Raw genomic sequence first — 20,751 nt, 5'->3', positions numbered from 1 at the left:
TTTATCTACTGGCTTCAAATAACATGACCATAAATATGTAATAACTTTGATTAAATGTCTCTGGTTACCCGTTGATAGATGTCCAGCTCCGTCTTCCTGAGCTCCAGCTCTCCCCTGAGAGAGGCCTCCACGTGGGGGTTGTTGAGGCAAAACTCCATCAGCTCCAGAGAGGGCCCGAGGGGCCAGCGCTCCAGGGCCTGTAAGGCCACACGGGCCCTCAGACATGGGTCCTGTACTCTGAACAACTGGCCTATGCTGTCTTCGCCATCTGAAGGGAGGGAGAAGGATAAGAACAAATCAGCGATTGTGTCAGAAAGTTTAAAAATGAACTAGATTGGCACCAGGAATTAAAAAATACCAAAATGTCAACACAGTAGATATTTTTTAATTTTTTATTTAACCTTTATTTAACTAGGCAAGTCAGTTAAGAACAAATTCTTATTTTCAAAGACGGCCTACCGGGGAACAGTGGGTTAACTGCCTTGTTCAGGGGAACAGTGGGTTAACTAACTGCCTTGTTCAGGGGAACAGTGGGTTAACTGCCTTGTTCAGGGGAACAGTGGGTTAACTAACTGCCTTGTTCAGGGGCAGAACGACAGATTTTGAACTTGTCAACTCAGGGATTCGATCCAACAACCTTTCGGTTACTGACCCAACGCTCTAACCGCTAGGCTACCTGCCTCCCCCCTCTAACCGCTAGGCTACCTGCCTCCCCCTCTAACCGCTAGGCTACCTGCCTCCCCCTCTAACCGCTAGGCTACCTGCCTCCCCTCTAACCGCTAGGCTACCTGCCTCCCCTCTAACCGCTAGGCTACCTGCCTCCCCTCTAACCGCTAGGCTACCTGCCTCCCCTCTAACCGCTAGGCTACCTGCCTCCCCCTCTAACCGCTAGGCTACCTGCCTCCCCCTCTAACCGCTAGGCTACCTGCCTCCCCCTCTAACCGCTAGGCTACCTGCCTCCCCCTCTAACCGCTAGGCTACCTGCCTCCCCCTCTAACCGCTAGGCTACCTGCCTCCCCCCTCTAACCGCTAGGCTACCTGGACCCATAGGGCTCTGTTATGTACTGTAGTGCACTACTTTAGACCAGGGCCCATAGGGCTCTGTTATCTAGTGCACTACTTTAGGCCAGGGCCCATAGGGCTCTGTTATCTAGTGCACTACTTTAGACCAGGGCCCATAGGGCTCTGTTATCTAGTGCACTACTTTAGGCCAGGGCCCATAGGGCTCTGTTATCAAGTGCACTACTTTAGACCAGGGCCCATAGGGCTCTGTTATCTAGTGCACTACGTCCACACAGAGTAATGAACCCAGTACTCACCCTCCAGAGCAGCCCAGGCTAGTAGTCTGTCTCGGAGCACCCTCTCCTGGCTGCAGCCCTGTCCATACAGCTCCAGCAGGCTCAGAGCCCTGCCCAGGTCCCGAGAGGCCAGGGCCTGCTGGAAGGCTTCCATAGCCACAGCCTGGGCAGGTGTCCCCTGAGGGCCCGACAGGAGTAAAACCACCAGGGGCTTACCACATAAGGCTGCCCCAAGACCTCCAGCATCTACATAAACACAGAGAGAGAGAGAGAGAGAACATGGTTGAACATGGTTGTTGTAGTTGCTGGGAGGACTTGAGCTCTTGGAACATGCCTCAGGACTACCTCGACCTCTCCCTCGCTCTCGACCTCGCTCTCGACCTCGCTCTCATTTACATTACATTTAAGTCATTTAGCAGACGCTCTTATCCAGAGCGACTTACAAATTGCTCTCGACCTCTGAATGCTTGGGCTATGAAAAGCCAACTAACATTTTCTCCATTACCTATTACAACCACTGTGATTATAAATTTAACCCTGCTGGTCATCTATGAACATCTTGAAGAACGATCTGGCCTTAATGGCCATGTCCTCTTATAATCTCTCTATAATCTCTACCCGGCACAGCCAGAAGAGGACTGGCCACCCCTCAGAGCCTGGTTCCTCTCTACCCAGCACAGCCAGATGAGGACTGGCCACCCCTCAGAGCCTGGTTCCTCTCTCTCTACCCAGCACAGCCAGAAGAGGACTGGCCACCCCTCAGAGCCTGGTTCCTCTCTCTCTACCCAGCACAGCCAGAAGAGGACTGGCCACCCCTCAGAGCCTGGTTCCTCTCTACCCAGCACAGCCAGAAGAGGACTGGCCACCCCTCAGAGCCTGGTTCCTCTCTCTCTACCCAGCACAGCCAGAAGAGGACTGGCCACCCCTCAGAGCCTGGTTCCTTTCTAGGTTTCTTCCTAGGTTCCTGCCTTTCTAGGGAGTTTTTCCTAGCCACCGTGCTTCTACATCAGCATTGCTTGCTGTTTGGGATTTTAGTCTGAGTTTCTGTAAAAGCATTTTGTGTCATCTGCGGGGCTTTATAAAAACATTTGAGTTGATCTGAAGGATTTGGGGCACTTGTCAGTCAGGCTAGTAGACTGGAATTACTACTAGCCAGGGTGACATTCTCTATATCCAGGTGCCCAAAATCTGTGCTGTCGATCCTGTCTGGCTAATGTTCTGCTAGCCTGGTCTGAAAATTGCTATCCTCTGGCTAACGTCATGCTAGCCTCTGGCTAACGTCATGCTAGCCTCTGGCTAACGTCATGCTAGCCTCTGGCTAACGTCATGCTAGCCTCTGGCTAACGTCATGCTAGCCTCTGGCTAACGTCATGCTAGCCTCTGGCTAACGTCATGCTAGCCTCTGGCTAACGTCATGCTAGCCTCTGGCTAACGTCATGCTAGCCTCTGGCTAACGTCATGCTAGCCTCTGGCTAACGTCATGTGGGAATAGTTTTACTACATCTAGCCATCTGACTATGCACCAGCGGACACACACAGGAGAGAACCCTTATAGGCTTGTTTTCGAATTGCTGTGCGTTTTGTTGCCAACCTATTTTGCTACCTGACAACTTTACGGGTTTCACTTTTTAATTACCGTTCATATATTTATTTTTTCCTCGACTTTTTCACTCCGGACGCTTTATCTGGACACGATTCGTCAGGACCTCCAACAGCCGAAGCTAAGTAGTAACATTAACATGATGCCTTCTAATTGCAGCCGCTGTGCTCGCCTTACGGCGAGGATAGCTGTACTGCAAGCCCAGCTTCAGACGCAATCGTTAGGCAAGGGTAATTTCAGTGTAGGAAAGGATGAAACAGCGTCCGTGCCACCAGTAAGTACAGATGGTAGTATAAATCCCCTGGCACAGTCCCCGCAGCCGGACAACTTTCTCACGGTTTCTGGAAGGAAATGCTGTAGGAACGCTCAACCGGTGTCGCTCATTCAGCAGACAGAAACTTTCAACCGGTTCTCCCCATTAAGCAGCGGGTCGGTGTCAGAGGCCGAGTCTTCTCTGGTCTCTACTCCTCCCGTTACGGGGTCTGAGACGCCGAAGCTTCCCACCATTAGCTCTGACAAATTGAAAACTCTAGTCATTGGCGACTCCATTACCCGCAGTATTAGACTTAAAGCGAATCATCCAGCGATCATACACTGTTTACCCGGGGCAGGGCTACCGACGTTAAGGCTAATCTGAAGATGGTGCTGGCTAAAGCTAAAACTGGCGAGTGTAGAGAGTATAGAGATATTGTTATCCACGTCGGCACCAACGATGTTAGGATGAAACAGTCAGAGATCACCAAGCGCAACATAGCTTCTGCGTGCATATCAGCTAAAAAGATGTGTCGGCATCGAGTAATTGTCTCTGGCCCCCTCCCAGTTAGGGGGAGTGATGAGCTCTACAGCAGAGTCTCACAACTCAATCGCTGGTTGAAAACTGTTTTCTGCCCCTCCCAAAAGATAGAATTTGTAGATAATTGGCCCTCTTTCTGGGACTCACCCACAAACAGGACCAAGCCTGACCTGCTGAGGAGTGACGGACTCCATCCTAGCTGGAGGGGTGCTCTCATCTTATCTGCCAACATAGACAGGGCTCTAACTCCTCTAGCTCTACAATGAAATAGGGTGCAGGCCAGGCAGCAGGCTATTAGCCAGCCTGCCAGCATAGTGGAGTCTGCCACTAGCACAGTCAGTGTAGTCAGCTCAGCTATCACCATTGAGACCGTGTCTGTGCCTCGACCTAGGTTGGGCAAAACTAAACATGGCGGTGTTCGCCTTAGCAATCTCACTAGGATAAAGACCACCTCCATTCCTGTCATTACTGAAAGAGATCATGATACCTCACATCTCAAAATAGGGCTACTTAATGTTAGATCCTTCACTTCAAAGGCAATTATAGTCAATGAACTAATCACTGATCATAATCTTGATGTGATTGGCCTGACTGAAACATGGCTTAAGCCTGATGAATTTACTGTTTTAAATGAGGCCTCACCTCCTGGCTACACTAGTGACCATATCCCCCGTGCATCCCGCAAAGGCGGAGGTGTTGCTAACATTTACGATAGCAAATTTCAATTTACAAAAAAAAATGACGTTTTCGTCTTTTGAGCTTCTAGTCATGAAATCTATGCAGCCTACTCAATCACTTTTTATAGCTACTGTTTACAGGCCTCCTGGGCCATATACAGCGTTTCTCACTGAGTTCCCTGAATTCCTATCAGACCTTGTAGTCATTGCAGATAATATTCTAATCTTTGGTGACTTTAATATTCACATGGAAAAGTCCACAGACCCACTCCAAAAGGCTTTTGGAGCCATCATCGACTCAGTGGGTTTTGTCCAACATGTCTCTGGACCCACTCACTCTCACAGTCATACGCTGGACCTAGTTTTGTCCCATGGAATAAATGTTGTGGATCTTAATGTTTTTCCTCATAATCCTGGACTATCGGACCACCATTTTATTACGTTTACAATTGCAACAAATAATCTGCTCAGACCCCAACCAAGGAACATCAAAAGTCGTGCTATAAATTCACAGACAACACAAAGATTCCTTGATGCCCTTCCAGACTCCCTCTGCCTACCCAAGGACGCCAGAGGACAAAAATCCGTTAACCACCTAACTGAGGATCTCAATTTAACCTTGCGCAATACCCTAGATGCAGTTGCACCCCTAAAAACTAAAAAAATGTCTCAAAAGAAACTAGCTCCCTGGTACACAGAAAATACCCGAGCTCTGAAGCAAGCTTCCAGAAAATTGGAACGGAAATGGCGCCACACCAAACTGGAAGTCTTCCGACTAGCTTGGAAGGACGGTACCGTGCAGTACCGAAGAGCCCTTACTGCTGCTCGATCGTCCTATTTTTCTAACTTAATTGAGGAAAATAAGAACAATCCGAAATTCCTTTTTGATACTGTGGCAAAGCTAACTAAAAAGCAGCATTCCCCAAGATAGGATGACTTGCACTTTAGCAGTGATAAATTCATGAACTTCTTTGAGGAAAAGATTATGATTATTAGAAAGCAAATTACGGACTCCTCTTTAAACCTGCGTATTCCTCCAAACCTCAGTTGTCCTGAGTCTGCACAACTCTGCCAGGACCTAGGATCAAGAGAGACGCTCAAGTGTTTTAGTACTATATCTCTTGACACAATGATGAAAATAATCATGGCCTCTAAACCTTCAAGCTGTATACTGGACCCTATTCCAACTAAACTACTGAAAGAGCTGCTTCCTGTGCTTGGCCCTCCTATGTTGAACATAATAAACGGCTCTCTATCCACTGGATGTGTACCAAACTCACTAAAAGTGGCAGTAATAAAGCCTCTCTTGAAAAAGCCAAACCTTGACCCAGAAAATATAAAAAACTATCGGCCTATATCGAATCTTCCATTCCTCTCAAAGATTTTAGAGAAGGCTGTTGCGTAGCAACTCACTGCCTTCCTGAAGACAAACAATGTATACGAAATGCTTCAGTCTGGTTTTAGACCCCATCATAGCACTGAGACGGCACTTGTGAAGGTGGTAAATGACATTTTGATGGCATCGGACCGAGGCTCTGCATCTGTCCTCGTGCTCCTAGACCTTAGTGCTGCTTTTGATACCATCGATCACCACATTCTTTTGGAGAGATTGGAAACCCAAATTGGTCTACACGGACATGTTCTGGCCTGGTTTAGGTCTTATCTGTCGGAAAGATATCAGTTTGTCTCTGTGAATGGTTTGTCCTCTGACAAATCAACTGTACATTTCGGTGTTCCTCAAGGTTCTGTTTTAGGACCACTATTGTTTTCACTATATATTTTACCTCTTGGGGATGTTATTCGAAAACATAATGTAAACTTTCACTGCTATGCGGATGACACACAGCTGTACATTTCAATGAAACATGGTGAAGCCCCAAAATTGCCCTCGCTAGAAGCATGTGTTTCAGACATAAGGAAGTGGATGGCTGCAAACTTTCTACTATTAAACTCGGACAAAACAGAGATGCTTGTTCTAGGTCCCAAGAAACAAAGAGATCTTCTGTTGAATCTGACAATTAATCTTAATGGTTGTACAGTCGTCTCAAATAAAACTGTGAAGGACCTCGGCGTTACTCTGGACCCTGATCTCTCTTTTGAAGAACATATCAAGACCATTTCGAGGACAGCTTTTTTCCATCTACGTAACATTGCAAAAATCAGAAACTTTCTGTTCAAAAATGATGCAGAAAAATTAATCCATGCTTTTGTCACTTCTAGGTTAGACTACTGCAATGCTCTATTTTCCGGCTACCCGGATAAAGCACTAAATAAACTTCAGTTAGTGCTAAATACGGCTGCTAGAATCCTGACTAGAACCAAAAAATATTACTCCAGTGCTAGCCTCTCTACACTGGCTTCCTGTCAAAGCAAGGGCTGATTTCAAGGTTTTACTGCTAACCTACAAAGCATTACATGGGCTTGCTCCTACCTACCTCTCTGATTTGGTCCTGCCGTACATACCTACACGTACGCTACGGTCACAAGACGCAGGCCTCCTAATTGTCCCTAGAATTTCTAAGCAAACAGCTGGAGGCAGGGCTTTCTCCTATAGAGCTCCATTTTTATGGAACGGTCTGCCTACCCATGTCAGAGACGCAAACTCGGTCTCAACCTTTAAGTCTTTACTGAAGACTCATCTCTTCAGTGGGTCATATGATTGAGTGTAGTCTGGCCCAGGAGTGGGAAGGTGAACGGAAAGGCTCTGGAGCAACGAACCGCCCTTGCTGTCTCTGCCTGGCCGGTTCCCCTCTTTTCACTGGGATTCTTTGCCTCTAACCCTGTTACGGGGGCTGAGTCACTGGCTTGCTGGGGCTCTCTCGTGCCGTCCCTGGGGGGTGCGTCACCTGGGTGGGTTGATTCACTGTTGTGGTCGGCCTGTCTGGGTCCCCCCTTGGGTTGTACCGTGTCGGAGATCTTTGTGGGCTATACTCGGCCTTGTCTCAGGATGGTAAGTTGGTGGTTGAAGATTTCCCTCTAGTGGTGTGGGGGCTGTGCTTTGGCAAAGTGGGTGGGGTTATATCCTTCCTGTTTGGCCCTGTCCGGGGTGTCCTCGGATGGGGCCACAGTGTCTCCTGACCCCTCCTGTCTCAGCCTCCAGTATTTATGCTGCAGTAGTTTGTGTCGGGGGCTAGGGTCAGTTTGTTTATCTGGAGTACTTCTCCTGTCCTATTCAGGTGTCCTGTGTGAATCTAAGTGTGCGTTCTCTAATTCTCTCCTTCTCTCTTTCTTTCTCTCTCTCGGAGGACCTGAGCCCTAGGACCATGCCCCAGGACTACCTGACATGATGACTCCTTGCTGTCCCCAGTCCACCTGGCCATGCTGCTGCTCCAGTTTCAACTGGCCTGGGCCCTAGGACCATGTCCCAGGACTACCTGACATGAGGACTCCTTGCTGTCCCCAGTCCACCTGGCCATGCTCCTGCTCCAGTTTCAACTGTTCTGCCTTACTATTATTCAACCATGCTGGTCATTTATGAACATTTGAACATCTTGGCCACGTTCTGTTATAATCTCCACCCGGCACAGCCAGAAGAGGACTGGCCACCCCACATATGCTCTCTCTAATTCTCTCTTTCTTTCTCTCTCTCGGAGGACCTGAGCCCTAGGACCGTGCCCCAGGACTACCTGACATGATGGCTCCTTGCTGTCCCCAGTCCACCTGACTGTGCTGCTGCTCCAGTTTCAACTGTTCTGCCTTATTATTATTTGACCATGCTGGTCATTTATGAACATTTGAACATCTTGGTCATGTTCTGTTATAATCTCTACCCGGCACAGCCAGAAGAGGACTGGCCACCCCACATAGCCCGGTTCCTCTCTAGGTTTCTTCCTAGGTTTTGGCCTTTCTAGGGAGTTTTTCCTAGCCACCGTGCTTTTACACCTGCATTGTTTGCTGTTTGGGGTTTTAGGCTGGGTTTCTGTACAGCACTTTGAGATATCAGCTGATGTACGAAGGGCTATATAAATAAATTTGATTTGATTTGATTTAGCCTCTGGCTAACGTCATGCTAGCCTCTGGCTAACGTCATGCTAGCCTCTGGCTAACGTCATGCTAGCCTGATCTGTGATTTTATTATTTTTATAACAGATATTTATATGCTTTTTGTTTTGATAGATTGTCTGTAGTTAAGTTTAATGATCAAGGCACATTTGTGTGAAAACAGCAAATAAAAGGCTAATCTAATCCATCTTCATTTCATATGGGTCTAGAAATGTATTATTATTACAATAATTTTGAACTGCATATAAATATTTATATAAATAAAGTTTTATTCAATTGTTTTATTGAACCTTTATTTAACCACGCAAGTCCGTTAAGAACATATTCTTAATTACAATGACGGAACAGGAACAGGAACTACCTTGTTCAGGGGCAGAACGACAGATTTTTGCCTTTCAGTTACTGGCCCAACGCTCTTATCACTAGGCAACCATTTCAGGTTGACCTGTCACCCTTTTAGCAACATCAAATCTGATCATAATATACATCCCCAGGATTATTATAATAATTATAATATTATTATTATAATAATAATCTGACAAGCAAGCACTTAGATATGGTCATTTGAAACTTTTCATAAATTCCTAGAATGTTATTTTAGAATTGTGTATATTTATAGCAAAATAGATTTGGAAAGCGGTTGTGCTTTAGGACAATTAATAGAGACTGCAGTAAATAAAACCGAACAAAAACATATGTCTCATCCAGGACCAGAGTCTATGCAGACCGGTGCACCATAGCCAATCAGAGCTACAGTAGGCCTTAATGCAAACAAGCCTGGCATCATTCACTATGAACTGGACTGTGTGTTTACAGACAGTAGGACCTGTCATCATTCACTATGAACTGTGTGTTTAGAGACAGTAGGGCCTGTCATCATTCACTATGAACTAGACTGTGTGTTTAGAGACAGTAGGGCCTGTCATCTTTCACTATGAACTGGACTGTGTGTTTACAGACAGTATGAACTGGACTGTCTGTTTACAGACAGTAGGACCTGTCATCATTCACTATGAACTAGACTGTGTGTTTACAGGCAGTAGGACCTGTCATCATTCACTATGAACTAGACTGTGTGTTTACAGGCAGTAGGACCTGTCATCATTCACTATGAACTGGACTGTGTGTTTACAGACAGTAGGGCCTGTCATCATTCACTATGAACTGGACTGTGTGTTTACAGACAGTAGGGCCTGTCATCATTCACTATGAACTGGACTGTGTGTTTACAGACAGTAGGGCCTGTCATCATTCACTATGAACTGGACTGTGTGTTTACAGACAGTAGGACCTGTCATCATTCACTATGAACTGGACTGTGTGTTTACAGGCAGTTACATAGGGTTACATAGGGTTACATAGCGTTACATAGCGTTACATAGCGTTACATAGGGTTTGACCGTTTTCCTTCAGGAAGCCCAGAGCATTGAGAGTCCTGCTTCAACACAATGGGTCCTGGGAAGGGAGTAGTCCGACACAGTAGCACAACGAGTCCAGCTCTCAACTCATGATCTGGTTTCTAGATCGCCTTTAGCTGTTACCTTGACTGTGCAGAGAGATTAGTGCTTTCTTTTTTTAATTATTATTATTATCATGGTGAAAGATTTCGGTTTTGATTATGTTTTTAGACACATAATAAAACAATAAAAGTCCCATGATACCGTTTTTTTTGGTGGCTGTACAATGCTATATAACCCTATGTAACGCTATGTAACGCTATGTAACGCTATGTAACGCTATGTAACGCTATGTAACGCTATGTAACGCTATGTAACGCTATGTAACCCTATGTAACCCTATGTAACCCTATGTAACGCTATGTAACCCTATGTAACGCTATCTAACCCTATCTAACCCTATGTAACCCTATGTAACGCTATGTAACCCTATGTAACGCTATGTAACCCTATGTAACCCTATGTAACCCTATGTAACCCTATGTAACGCTATCTAACCCTATCTAACCCTATCTAACGCTATGTAACGCTATGTAACCCTATGTAACCCTATGTAACCCTATGTAACGCTATGTAACCCTATGTAACGCTATGTAACGCTATGTAACCCTATGTAACCCTATGTAACGCTATGTAACCCTATGTAACCCTATGTAACGCTATGTAACGCTATGTAACGCTATGTAACGCTATGTAACCCTATGTAACCCTATGTAACGCTATGTAACGCTATGTAACGCTATGTAACGCTATGTAACGCTATGTAACCCTATGTAACGCTATGTAACGCTATGTGGTCCTTCTATAGCTCAGTTGGTAGAGCATGGCGCTTGTAACGCCAGGGTAGTGGGTTCGATTCCCGGGACCACCCATACGTAGAATGTATGCACACATGACTGTAAGTCGCTTTGGATAAAAGCGTCTGCTAAATGGCATATATATGTAACGCTATGTAACGCTATGTAGCTATCTAACGCTATGAAACCCTATGTAACCCTATGTAACGCTATGTAGCTATCTAACGCTATGAAACCCTATGTAACCCTATGTAACCCTATGTAACCCTATGTAACGCTATGTAACCCTATGAAACCCTATGAAACCCTATGTAACGCTATGTAACGCTATGTAACGCTATGTAGCTATCTAACGCTATATAACCCTATGCAACGCTATGCAACGCTATGCAACGCTATGTAACGCTATGTAACGCTATGTAGCTATCTAACGCTATGTAACGCTATATAACCCTATGCAACGCTATGCAACGCTACGCAACGCTACGTAACGCTACGTAACACTACGTAACACTACGTAATGTAGCTATCTAACTGCTAGATAAATACTACATAGATACACTAGACTATTAGCCACGTTATGACTGACTTGTGATCACTTCCTTAGCTATGATTGTTACAGTCGTCTTGTTTGATTGTTTTTTTTGTCCAAAATATCGAGTTATTGAAAATGAAACGGTGCATCCCGAATAGAGGCAACAAACAATGTACCAGGCTGTGATTTACAACCTGATAGCAATATGTTTTGGACTCCCAAGAAAATGCATTGGTGAATTATATTAAATCATGCATCGAACTACATCTATCTATTCAGTCAACAACACCTACGTCATGGAATGTGGAGTCAAATATAACCTTTTTTTAAATTTATTTTTTTACTCTTTATAAAGCATAAACTTGGAATTTGATATTTTTGACTGATATTAATGATGGTCAGTTGCATAGCCGCAAAGTAGTTGAAAACGCTGTCAGTCCACTGTTAAGCAGGGAGTCATGAGGAGAATACACAGTCGAATTCACAGCCCTTTCATGAGCCCTTGCACGTTAACATCAATAAACAATTACACATCAAATTACACAATACATATCTATATACAAAATACCTTAAAAAGCAAACACAAGACACAAAAAAAACTATCTTACCTCCGCCACCAGCTCCATCCTCCCCAGCCCCCAGCGGAGTACCCAGGACGGGCTGAACCATGGCCCCCAGGTAGGCCCTCAGGATGGGGAAATCTCTAAGCAGGCTTTCCCCCTCCCTGGAGATCTGCTCCCCGTCCAGCACACACTCTTTACGCCCCCCGCCCCGGAACACCAGCCAACCGGACGGCTGTACTCGGGCTGCACCTCGTGGACTGGCACTTAGACAGGCAACGGTGGCCAGGAGAGGGGAGCGGGATTTGAGGAAAGACAGGGCTGATGGTGTGAGGAGAAAAGAAGAGGAAGAGGAAGTTGGTCGTGGAGGTGAAAGAGAAGAGGACAAGATGAGGACGGGAGGTGTAGTTGCTCGGAGGTCCTCCAGCACGGGAGAGGCTTCAGATTCAGAGCTGGGGGACTGGGACTGGGGCTCAGTGATGCCCAGCATTGACAAGTGTTCCTGAGTCTGTAGCTGTAGCAGGGCTGCCAGGCTGGCAGTCCTAAACACCCCTTCCCCTGGTCCGGTCTGTCCTTGCCCAGCCTCTCCCCCCGAACCAGCCTCTCCCCCAGAACCAGCCTCTCCCCTGGGGCTAGCTTCCCTCTCTGGTTCGGGGCACCAGTCCCACAAAGGCAGAGCCTCACAGCAGCGCTGCACGATCACCTGCTGGACACTCAGACGCAGACCCTCCTGCTGCAACAGAGACAAAACTCTAGAGAGAGAGAGAGAGAGAGAGAGAGAGGGTAACAGGGGGAGGGACAGGAGGTTAGTGGAATGGCAAACACAAGATAAAACAGGAGGATGTAGAATGAAATGCACTCGTTCATATTAACACAAGAAACTCAAGCTCATAGTGCTGAAATGGTTTGAATTCAGTGAATGAAAGAGCACAAAATATACCAGGGTTCCCATGACGAATAGGGGGGGGGGGGGGGGGTTGTGTGTATCTACCTGTCAGGAGCCACCTGTCTTTCGAACAGCAGGTGAGAGAGCAGCTGAGATGGGGCCTGGAGGAGAACCAGGAGTGGGTTCCCCAACTTCACCTCACTGTTTTGGTCTGAGAAGAGAGACGGAGAGATTGAACAAAACACTGAGTGGACAAAACATTAAGAACACCTGCTCTTTCTATGACACAGACTGACCATGGTTAATCTAGATGAAAGCTATGATCCCCTTTAATGATGTCACTTGTTAAATCATCCACTTCGAATCAGTGTAGATGAAGGGGAGGAGACATGTAGATGAAGGGGAGGAGACATGTAGATGAAGGGGAGGAGACATGTAGATGAAGGGGGGGGGCATGTAGATGAAGGGGAGGAGACATGTAGATGAAGGGGAGGAGACATGTAGATGAAGGGGAGGAGACATGTAGATGAAGGGGAGGAGACATGTAGATGAAGGGGAGGAGACCGGTGGTTAAAGAAGGATTTTTAAGCCTCGAGACAATTGAGACATGGGTTGTGTTCGTGTGTAATTCAGAGGGTGAATGGGGAAGATAAAATATTTAAAAGTGTCTTTTGAACAGGGTTTGGTAGTAGGTACCAGGGCGCACACCAGTTAGTGTCAAGAACTGCAACGCTGCTGGGTTTTTCACGCTCAACAGTTTCCTGTGTGTATCAAGAATGGTCCCAAAGGACATCCAGACAACTTGACAACTGTGGGAAGCCTTGGAGACAACATGAGCCAGCATCCCTGTGGAACGCTTTCGACACCTTGTAGAGTCCGTTCCCAGACTAATTGAGGCTGTTCTGAGGGGAAAAGGGGGAGTGCAACTCAATACTAGGAAGGTGGATATTATTCAGTGTTTATTGTATTTTTTTTTTAAAGATCACATTCATATTAGGGGGAAACAACAGCACTGTTCTCCCCAATGACTTTGTTATTGGTTTGTTGTTGAAACGGAGGACAAATGGAGGACAAACAGAGGACAAACAGAGGACAAACAGAGGACAAACAGAGGACAAACAGAGGACAAACGGAGGACAAACAGAGGACAAACAGAGGACAAACAGAGGACAAACAGAGGACAAACAGAGGACAAACAGAGGACAAACGGAGGACAAACAGAGGACAAACAGAGGAGAAACAGAGGACAAACAGAGGACAAACAGAGGACAAACAGAGGACAAACAGAGGAGAAACAGAGGAGAAACAGAGAAATAGAGGAGAAATAGAGGAGAAAGAGAAATAGAGGAGAAACAGAGAAATAGAGGAGAAACAGAGGACAAACAGAAATAGAGGACAAACGGAGGAGGACAAACAGAGAAATAGAGAAACAGAGGAGAAACAGAGGAGAAACAGAGAAACAGAGGACAAACAGAAACAGAGGAGAAACAGAGGAGAAACAGAGGAGAAACAGAGGAGAAACAGAGGAGAAACAGAGGAGAAACAGAGGAGAAACAGAGGAGAAACAGAGGAGAAACAGAGGAGAAACAGAGGAGAAACAGAGAAATAGAGGAGAAACAGAGAAACAGAGGAGAAACAGAGAAATAGAGGAGAAACAGAGAAATAGAGGAGAAACAGAGAAATAGAGGAGAAACAGAGAAATAGAGGAGAAACAGAGGACAAACAGAGGAGAAACAGAGGACAAACAGAGGAGAAACAGAGAAATAGAGGAGAAACAGAGAAACAGAGGAGAAACAGAGAAATAGAGGAGAAACAGAGAAATAGAGGAGAAACAGGGAAATAGAGGAGAAACAGAGAAACAGAGGAGAAACAGAGAAACAGAGGAGAAACAGAGGAGAAACAGAGAAACAGAGGAGAAACAGAGGAGAAACAGAGGAGAAACAGAGGAGAAACAGAGGAGAAACAGAGGAGAAACAGAGGAGAAACAGAGGAGAAACAGAGGAGAAACAGAGAAATAGAGGAGAAACAGAGGAGAAACAGAGAAATAGAGGAGAAACAGAGAAATAGAGGAGAAACAGAGAAACAGAGGAGAAACAGAGAAATAGAGGAGAAACAGAGGAGAAACAGAAATAGAGGAGAAACAGAGAAACAGAGGAGAAACAGAGAAACAGAGGAGAAACAGAGGAGAAACAGAGAAATAGAGGAGAAACAGAGGACAAACAGAGGAGAAACAGAGAAACAGAGGAAAAACAGAGGAGAAACAGAGAAACAGAGGAGAAACAGAGGAGAAACAAAGAAATAGAGGAGAAACAGAGAAAGAGGAGAAACAGAGAAAGAGGAGAAACAGAGAAAGAGGAGAAACAGAGAAACAGAGGAGAAACAGAGAAATAGAGGAGAAACAGAGAAACAGAGGAGAAACAGAGAAATAGAGGAGAAACAGAGAAACAGAGAAATAGAGAAACAGAGAAATAGAGGAGAAACAGAGGAGAAACAGAGGAGAAACAGAGGAGAAACAGAGGAGAAACAGAGGAGAAACAGAGGAGAAACAGAGGAGAAACAGAGGAGAAACAGAGGAGAAACAGAGGAGAAACAGAGGAGAAACAGAGGAATAGAGGAGAAACAGAGGAATAGAGGAGAAACAGAGAAATAGAGGAGAAACAGAGAAATAGAGGAGAAACAGAGAAATAGAGGAGAAACAGAGAAATAGAGGAGAAACAGAGAAACAGAGGAGAAACAGAGGAGAAACAGAGGAGAAACAGAGGAGAAACAGAGGAGAGTAAAATACAATTATGTTTCTTTTCTGCTGTTTTATCGCATGTGCAAAGATGTCAGAGAATTTTTAAAAATAATAACAAAATAAAATACAGGAACAATTGGAGTTAAGTGCCTTGCTCAAGGGCACATCGACAGATTCATCACCTAGTCGTCTCGGGGATTCGAACCAACAACCTTTCAGTTACTGGCCCAACGCTCTTAACTGCTAGGCTACCTGCCGCTGTTGTTTGCTTAGCCAGTACCACTTCCTCCCAATTCGGGCACATACCTGGCTCCTACCCGGAACCATCAGTTTCACAACCACACGTGATCCGTCCTCCCTTTTGGTAAGAGTCTCTGCCACTCAAAAGCAAACGCTTGAGCTTTACACGTACATACACATTCATATGAGTAATGGCCCCAGCGGGAATCAAACCCATTGACGTTACAAGCGCCATGCTCTATGACCCACACAGGGAGGTCAATATACACTCACCTTCAGATCCCAGGCTGTGTATTAACACCGAAGCCAGCGTGTTGACGTAGTCCACGAAGCTCCTCATGTAGTCTGGCCTGCAAGGGGAGCCCTGGGGCTCGAAGGGACACAGCTGGTCCATCGACCGCAGCAGCTGCTTCATGGAGGAACGGACCGGGTGGGATTCCAACTCCGACTGTTTCAGACTGGCCTGCTCTACCAGGGCTGTTAGGAGGGCACCAGCAGGACTCTCCACTACAGAGACAACACATTATACACTTAGTTATACACTAACCCTAGCACCCTAACCCTAGCCCACTAACCCCAGCCCACTAACCCTAACCCACTAACCCTAGCACCCTAACCCTAGCCCACTAACCCTAACCCTAGCCCCTAACCCCAACCCTAGCCCCTAACCCCAACCCTAGCCCCCTAACCCTAGCCCACTAACCCTAACCCTAGCCCCCTAATCCCAACCCTAGCCCCCTAACCCTAGCCCACTAACACTAATCCCCCTAGCCCCTAACCCTAGCACCCTAATCCTAGCCCCCTAACCCAAGCCCACTAACCCTAATCCCCCTAACCCTAACCCCCTAACCGTAGCCCACTAACCCTAGCCCCTAACCCTAATCCCCCTAACCCTAACCCACTAACCCTAACCCCTAACCCACTAACACAGCCCCGAACCCCTAACCATAGCCCCTAACCCTAGCCCTCTAATCCTAGCTCCCTAACCCTAGCTCCCTAACCCTAGCTCCCTAACCCTAGCTCCCTAACCCTAGCCCCCTAAACCTAACCCCATAACCATTCAGACTGGCCTGCTCTACCAGGGCTGTTAGGAGGGCACCAACACCACCACCCTCCACCAACCTATCCAGGGTCTGTGATGCTAACCTAGCCAGGGTCTGTGATGCTAACCTAGCCAGGGTCTGTGATGCTAACCTAGCCAGGGTCTGTGATGCTAACCTAGCCAGGGTCTGTGATGCTAACCTAGCCAGGGTCTGTGATGCTAACCTAGCCAGGGTCTGTGATGCTAACCTAGCCAGGGTCTGTGATGCTAACCTAGCCAGGGTCTGTGATGCTAACCTAGCCAGGGTCTGTGATGCTAACCAAGACAGGGTCTGTGATGCTAACCAATATATACCTGTGGTTTCTGCAGGGGTGATCTATACCTGTGGTTTCTGTAGTGATGGACAGGGTCAGCCAGGGGTGATCTATACCTGTGGTTTCTGCAAGGTGATCTAACCTGTGGTTTCTGTGAGTGGTGGACAGGGTCAACAAGGTGATCTCTACCTGTGGTTTCTGTAGTGGTGGACAGGGTTTCTGCAAGGTGATCTCTACCTGTGGTTTCTGTAGTGATGGACAGGGTCAGCAAGGTGATCTATACCTGTGGTTTCTGCAAGGTGATCTATACCTGTGGTTTCTGCAAGGTGATCTGTACCTGTGGTTTCTGTAGTGGTGGACAGGGTCAACAAGGTGATCTATACCTGTGGTTTCTGTAGTGATGGACAGGGTCAGCAAGGTGATCTATACCTGTGGTTTCTGCAAGGTGATCTATACCTGTGGTTTCTGCAAGGTGATCTATACCTGTGGTTTCTGCAAGGTGATATGTACCTGTGGTTTCTGCAAGATGATCTATACCTGTGGTTTCTGTAGTGGTGGACAGGTTCAGCAAGGTGATCTGTACCTGTGGTTTCTGCAAGGTGATCTATACCTGTGGTTTCTGTAGCAGTGGACAGGGTCAACAAGGTGATCTCTACCTGTGGTTTCTGCAAGGTGATCTATACCTGTGGTTTCTGTAGCAGTGGACAGGGTCAACAAGGTGATCTATACCTGTGGTTTCTGTAGTGGTGGACAGGGTCAGCAAGGTGATCTATACCTGTAGTTTCTGTAGCAGTGGACAGGGTCAGCAAGGTGATCTATACCTGTAGTTTCTGTAGCAGTGGACAGGGTCAGCAAGGTAATCTATACCTGTGGTTTCTGCAAGGTGATCTATACCTGTGGTTTCTGTAGCAGTGGACAGGGTCAACAAGGTGATCTCTACCTGTGGTTTCTGTAGCGGTGGACAGGGTCAGCAAGGCTATCTCTACCTGTAGTTTCTGTAGCGGTGATATATACCTGTGGTTTCTGTAGCGGTGGACAGGATCAGCAAGGCTATCTCTACCTGTAGTTTCTGTAGCGGTGGACAGGGTCAGCAAGGTGATCTCTAGGTGCTGTGCCAGGCTCAGTCGGGTAGCGATGCCCTCCTCACTCAGCAGAGGGTGGCAGCACAGCAACACTTCCTGTATACAGCAGCCTAAAGGACTGGACACAACGTGGTCCTCCACAATGGCTTCTAGAAAGTACACAGCAGGGGGGGAGAGAGAGAGAGAGAGAGAGAGAGAGAGAGAGAGAGAGAGAGAGAGAGAGAGAGAGAGAGAGAGAGAGAGAGAGAGAAACACTGAACATTAAGAGACAACTCTTCTGTCTGAAGATCCAGACCCGTTTTGTGTTAACCCTTTACACTCCTGGGAATTGGCCTATATGTATAGGGCTACATTGAAACAGCAAAAGTTGCCCAATTAGCAGGAGGGAAGGGGGAGGGGCAACTTCTTTCGTCTGTCACTCAAAACGTCATGTATTGCATGTCACTGAACAGCCACGACGTTCTAATGTAGGCATTTATTAATGTTCAAATGTGTCATGGAGAGGGCTAACATCCCACACCTTGTACTCTGTGTCATGTAGAGGGCTAACATCCCACACCTTGTACTCTGTGTCATGTGAGGGCTAACATCCCACACCTTGTACTCTGTGTCATGGAGAGGGCTAACATCCCACACCTTGTACTCTGTGTCATGGAGAGGGCTAACATCCCACACCTTGTACTCTGTGTCATGTTGAGGGCTAACATCCCACACCTTGTACTCTGTGTCATGTAGAGGGCTAACATCCCACACCTTGTACTCTGTGTCATGTAGAGGGCTAACATCCCACACCTTGTACTCTGTGTCATGGAGAGGGCTAACATCCCACATCTTGTACTCTGTGTCATGGAGAGGGCTAACATCCCACACCTTGTACTCTGTGTCATGGAGAGGGCTAACATCCCACACCTTGTACTCTGTGTCATGGAGAGGGCTAACATCCCACACCTTGTACTCTGTGTCATGGAGAGGGCTAACATCCCACACCTTGTACTCTGTGTCATGTAGAGGGCTAACAGCCCACACCTTGTACTCTGTGTCATGTAGAGGGCTAACATCCCACACCTTGTACTCTGTGTCATGTAGAGGGCTAACATCCCACACCTTGTACTCTGTGTCATGTAGAGGGCTAACATCACACACCTTGTACTCTGTGTCATGTAGAGGGCTAACATCCCACACCTTGTACTCTGTGTCATGTAGAGGGCTAACATCCCACACCTTGTACTCTGTGTCATGTAGAGGGCTAACATCACACACCTTGTACTCTGTGTCATGTAGAGGGCTAACATCCCACACCTTGTACTCTGTGCCATGTAGAGGGCTAACATCCCACATCCCACACCTTGTACTCTGTGTCATGTAGAGGGCTAACATCCCACACCTTGTACTCTGTGTCATGTAGAGGGCTAACATCCCACACCTTGTACTCTGTGTCATGTAGAGGGCTAACATCCCACACCTTGTACTCTGTGTCATGGAGAGGGCTAACATCCCACACCTTGTACTCTGTGTCATGTAGAGGGCTAACATCCCACACCTTGTACTCTGTGTCATGTAGAGGGCTAACATCCCACACCTTGTACTCTGTGCCATGTAGAGGGCTAACATCCCACATCCCACACCTTGTACTCTGTGTCATGTAGAGGGCTAACATCCCACACCTTGTACTCTGTGTCATGTAGAGGGCTAACATCCCACATCCCACACCTTGTACTCTGTGTCATGTAGAGGGCTAACATCCCACACCTTGTACTCTGTGTCATGTAGAGGGCTAACATCCCACACCTTGTACTCTGTGTCATGTAGAGGGCTAACATCACACACCTTGTACTCTGTGTCATGTAGAGGGCTAACATCCCACACCTTGTACTCTGTGTCATGGAGAGGGCTAACATCCCACACCTTGTACTCTGTGTCATGGAGAGGGCTAACATCCCACATCTTGTACTCTGTGTCATGGAGAGGGCTAACATCCCACACCTTGTACTCTGTGTCATGGAGAGGGCTAACATCCCACACCTTGTACTCTGTGTCATGGAGAGGGCTAACATCCCACATCTTGTACTCTGTGTCATGGAGAGGGCTAACATCCCACATCCCACACCTTCTACTCTGTGCCATGCCATGTAGTAGTTGATACAGAGGGGAATGACAGCACTAACAGACTGGTACCCAGGCTATATGCATATTCAGATCATGGTCACCTATGTTGTTGTTTTTTTACATTGTGAGAGATCGGGTACCTAAGATTTACAATGTATTTTCATTATATAAGGCAAATACACGTATAAACTTGTTTCATGCAGTAGGGCTCACCTGTCTTGGCGGGGCCCTTGTTGCCACTATGACTGGCTGTGTGGTTGAGGATCTTCCCCATCTGTTGGAGCATCGCAGGAAACCCTCGGATACCCTCAGAGTGTTTAACCTTGGGTTCCACCCTCAGTCCTGAGGAATGGAGAGATAGCAGGGTTAGAAAGGGATCCGCTATGTCCCATGAGGAAAGGGGGACGGAGGGGACTAGGGGGACGGAGGGGACTAGGGAGATGAAGGGGACTAGGGAGGGGAACGGAGGGGAACAGAGGGGACTAGGGAGACGGAGGGGACGGGGGGATGGAGGGGACTAGGGAGATGGAGGGGACTCGGAGGGGACGGAGGGGACGGAGGGGGACGGAGGGGACAGAGGGGAGGGGAGGGGACAGAGGGGACGGAGGGGACAGAGGGGACGGAG

The 20,751-nt window shown here is 47.1% G+C and overlaps 1 protein-coding gene across 1 annotated transcript in view; it reads right to left on the bottom strand.

Annotated features, from left to right (window-relative positions):
* zfyve26 (zinc finger, FYVE domain containing 26) overlaps positions 1–20,751 on the bottom strand; it is a 118,564-nt gene that overhangs the window by 52,987 nt on the left and 44,826 nt on the right. The window contains 7 exon segments of the mRNA XM_046367552.1: positions 69–268; positions 1,320–1,544; positions 11,768–12,471; positions 12,711–12,816; positions 15,856–16,089; positions 17,999–18,169; positions 20,340–20,468. Coding sequence (XP_046223508.1) covers positions 69–268; positions 1,320–1,544; positions 11,768–12,471; positions 12,711–12,816; positions 15,856–16,089; positions 17,999–18,169; positions 20,340–20,468 — 1,769 coding nt within the window.

Source organism: Oncorhynchus gorbuscha, linkage group LG10 (assembly GCF_021184085.1).
Source record: "Oncorhynchus gorbuscha isolate QuinsamMale2020 ecotype Even-year linkage group LG10, OgorEven_v1.0, whole genome shotgun sequence".
NCBI lineage: Eukaryota > Metazoa > Chordata > Actinopteri > Salmoniformes > Salmonidae > Oncorhynchus > Oncorhynchus gorbuscha.
Note: the sequence above shows the minus strand (reverse complement) of the source record. Positions and strands in the feature narration are given on the sequence as shown.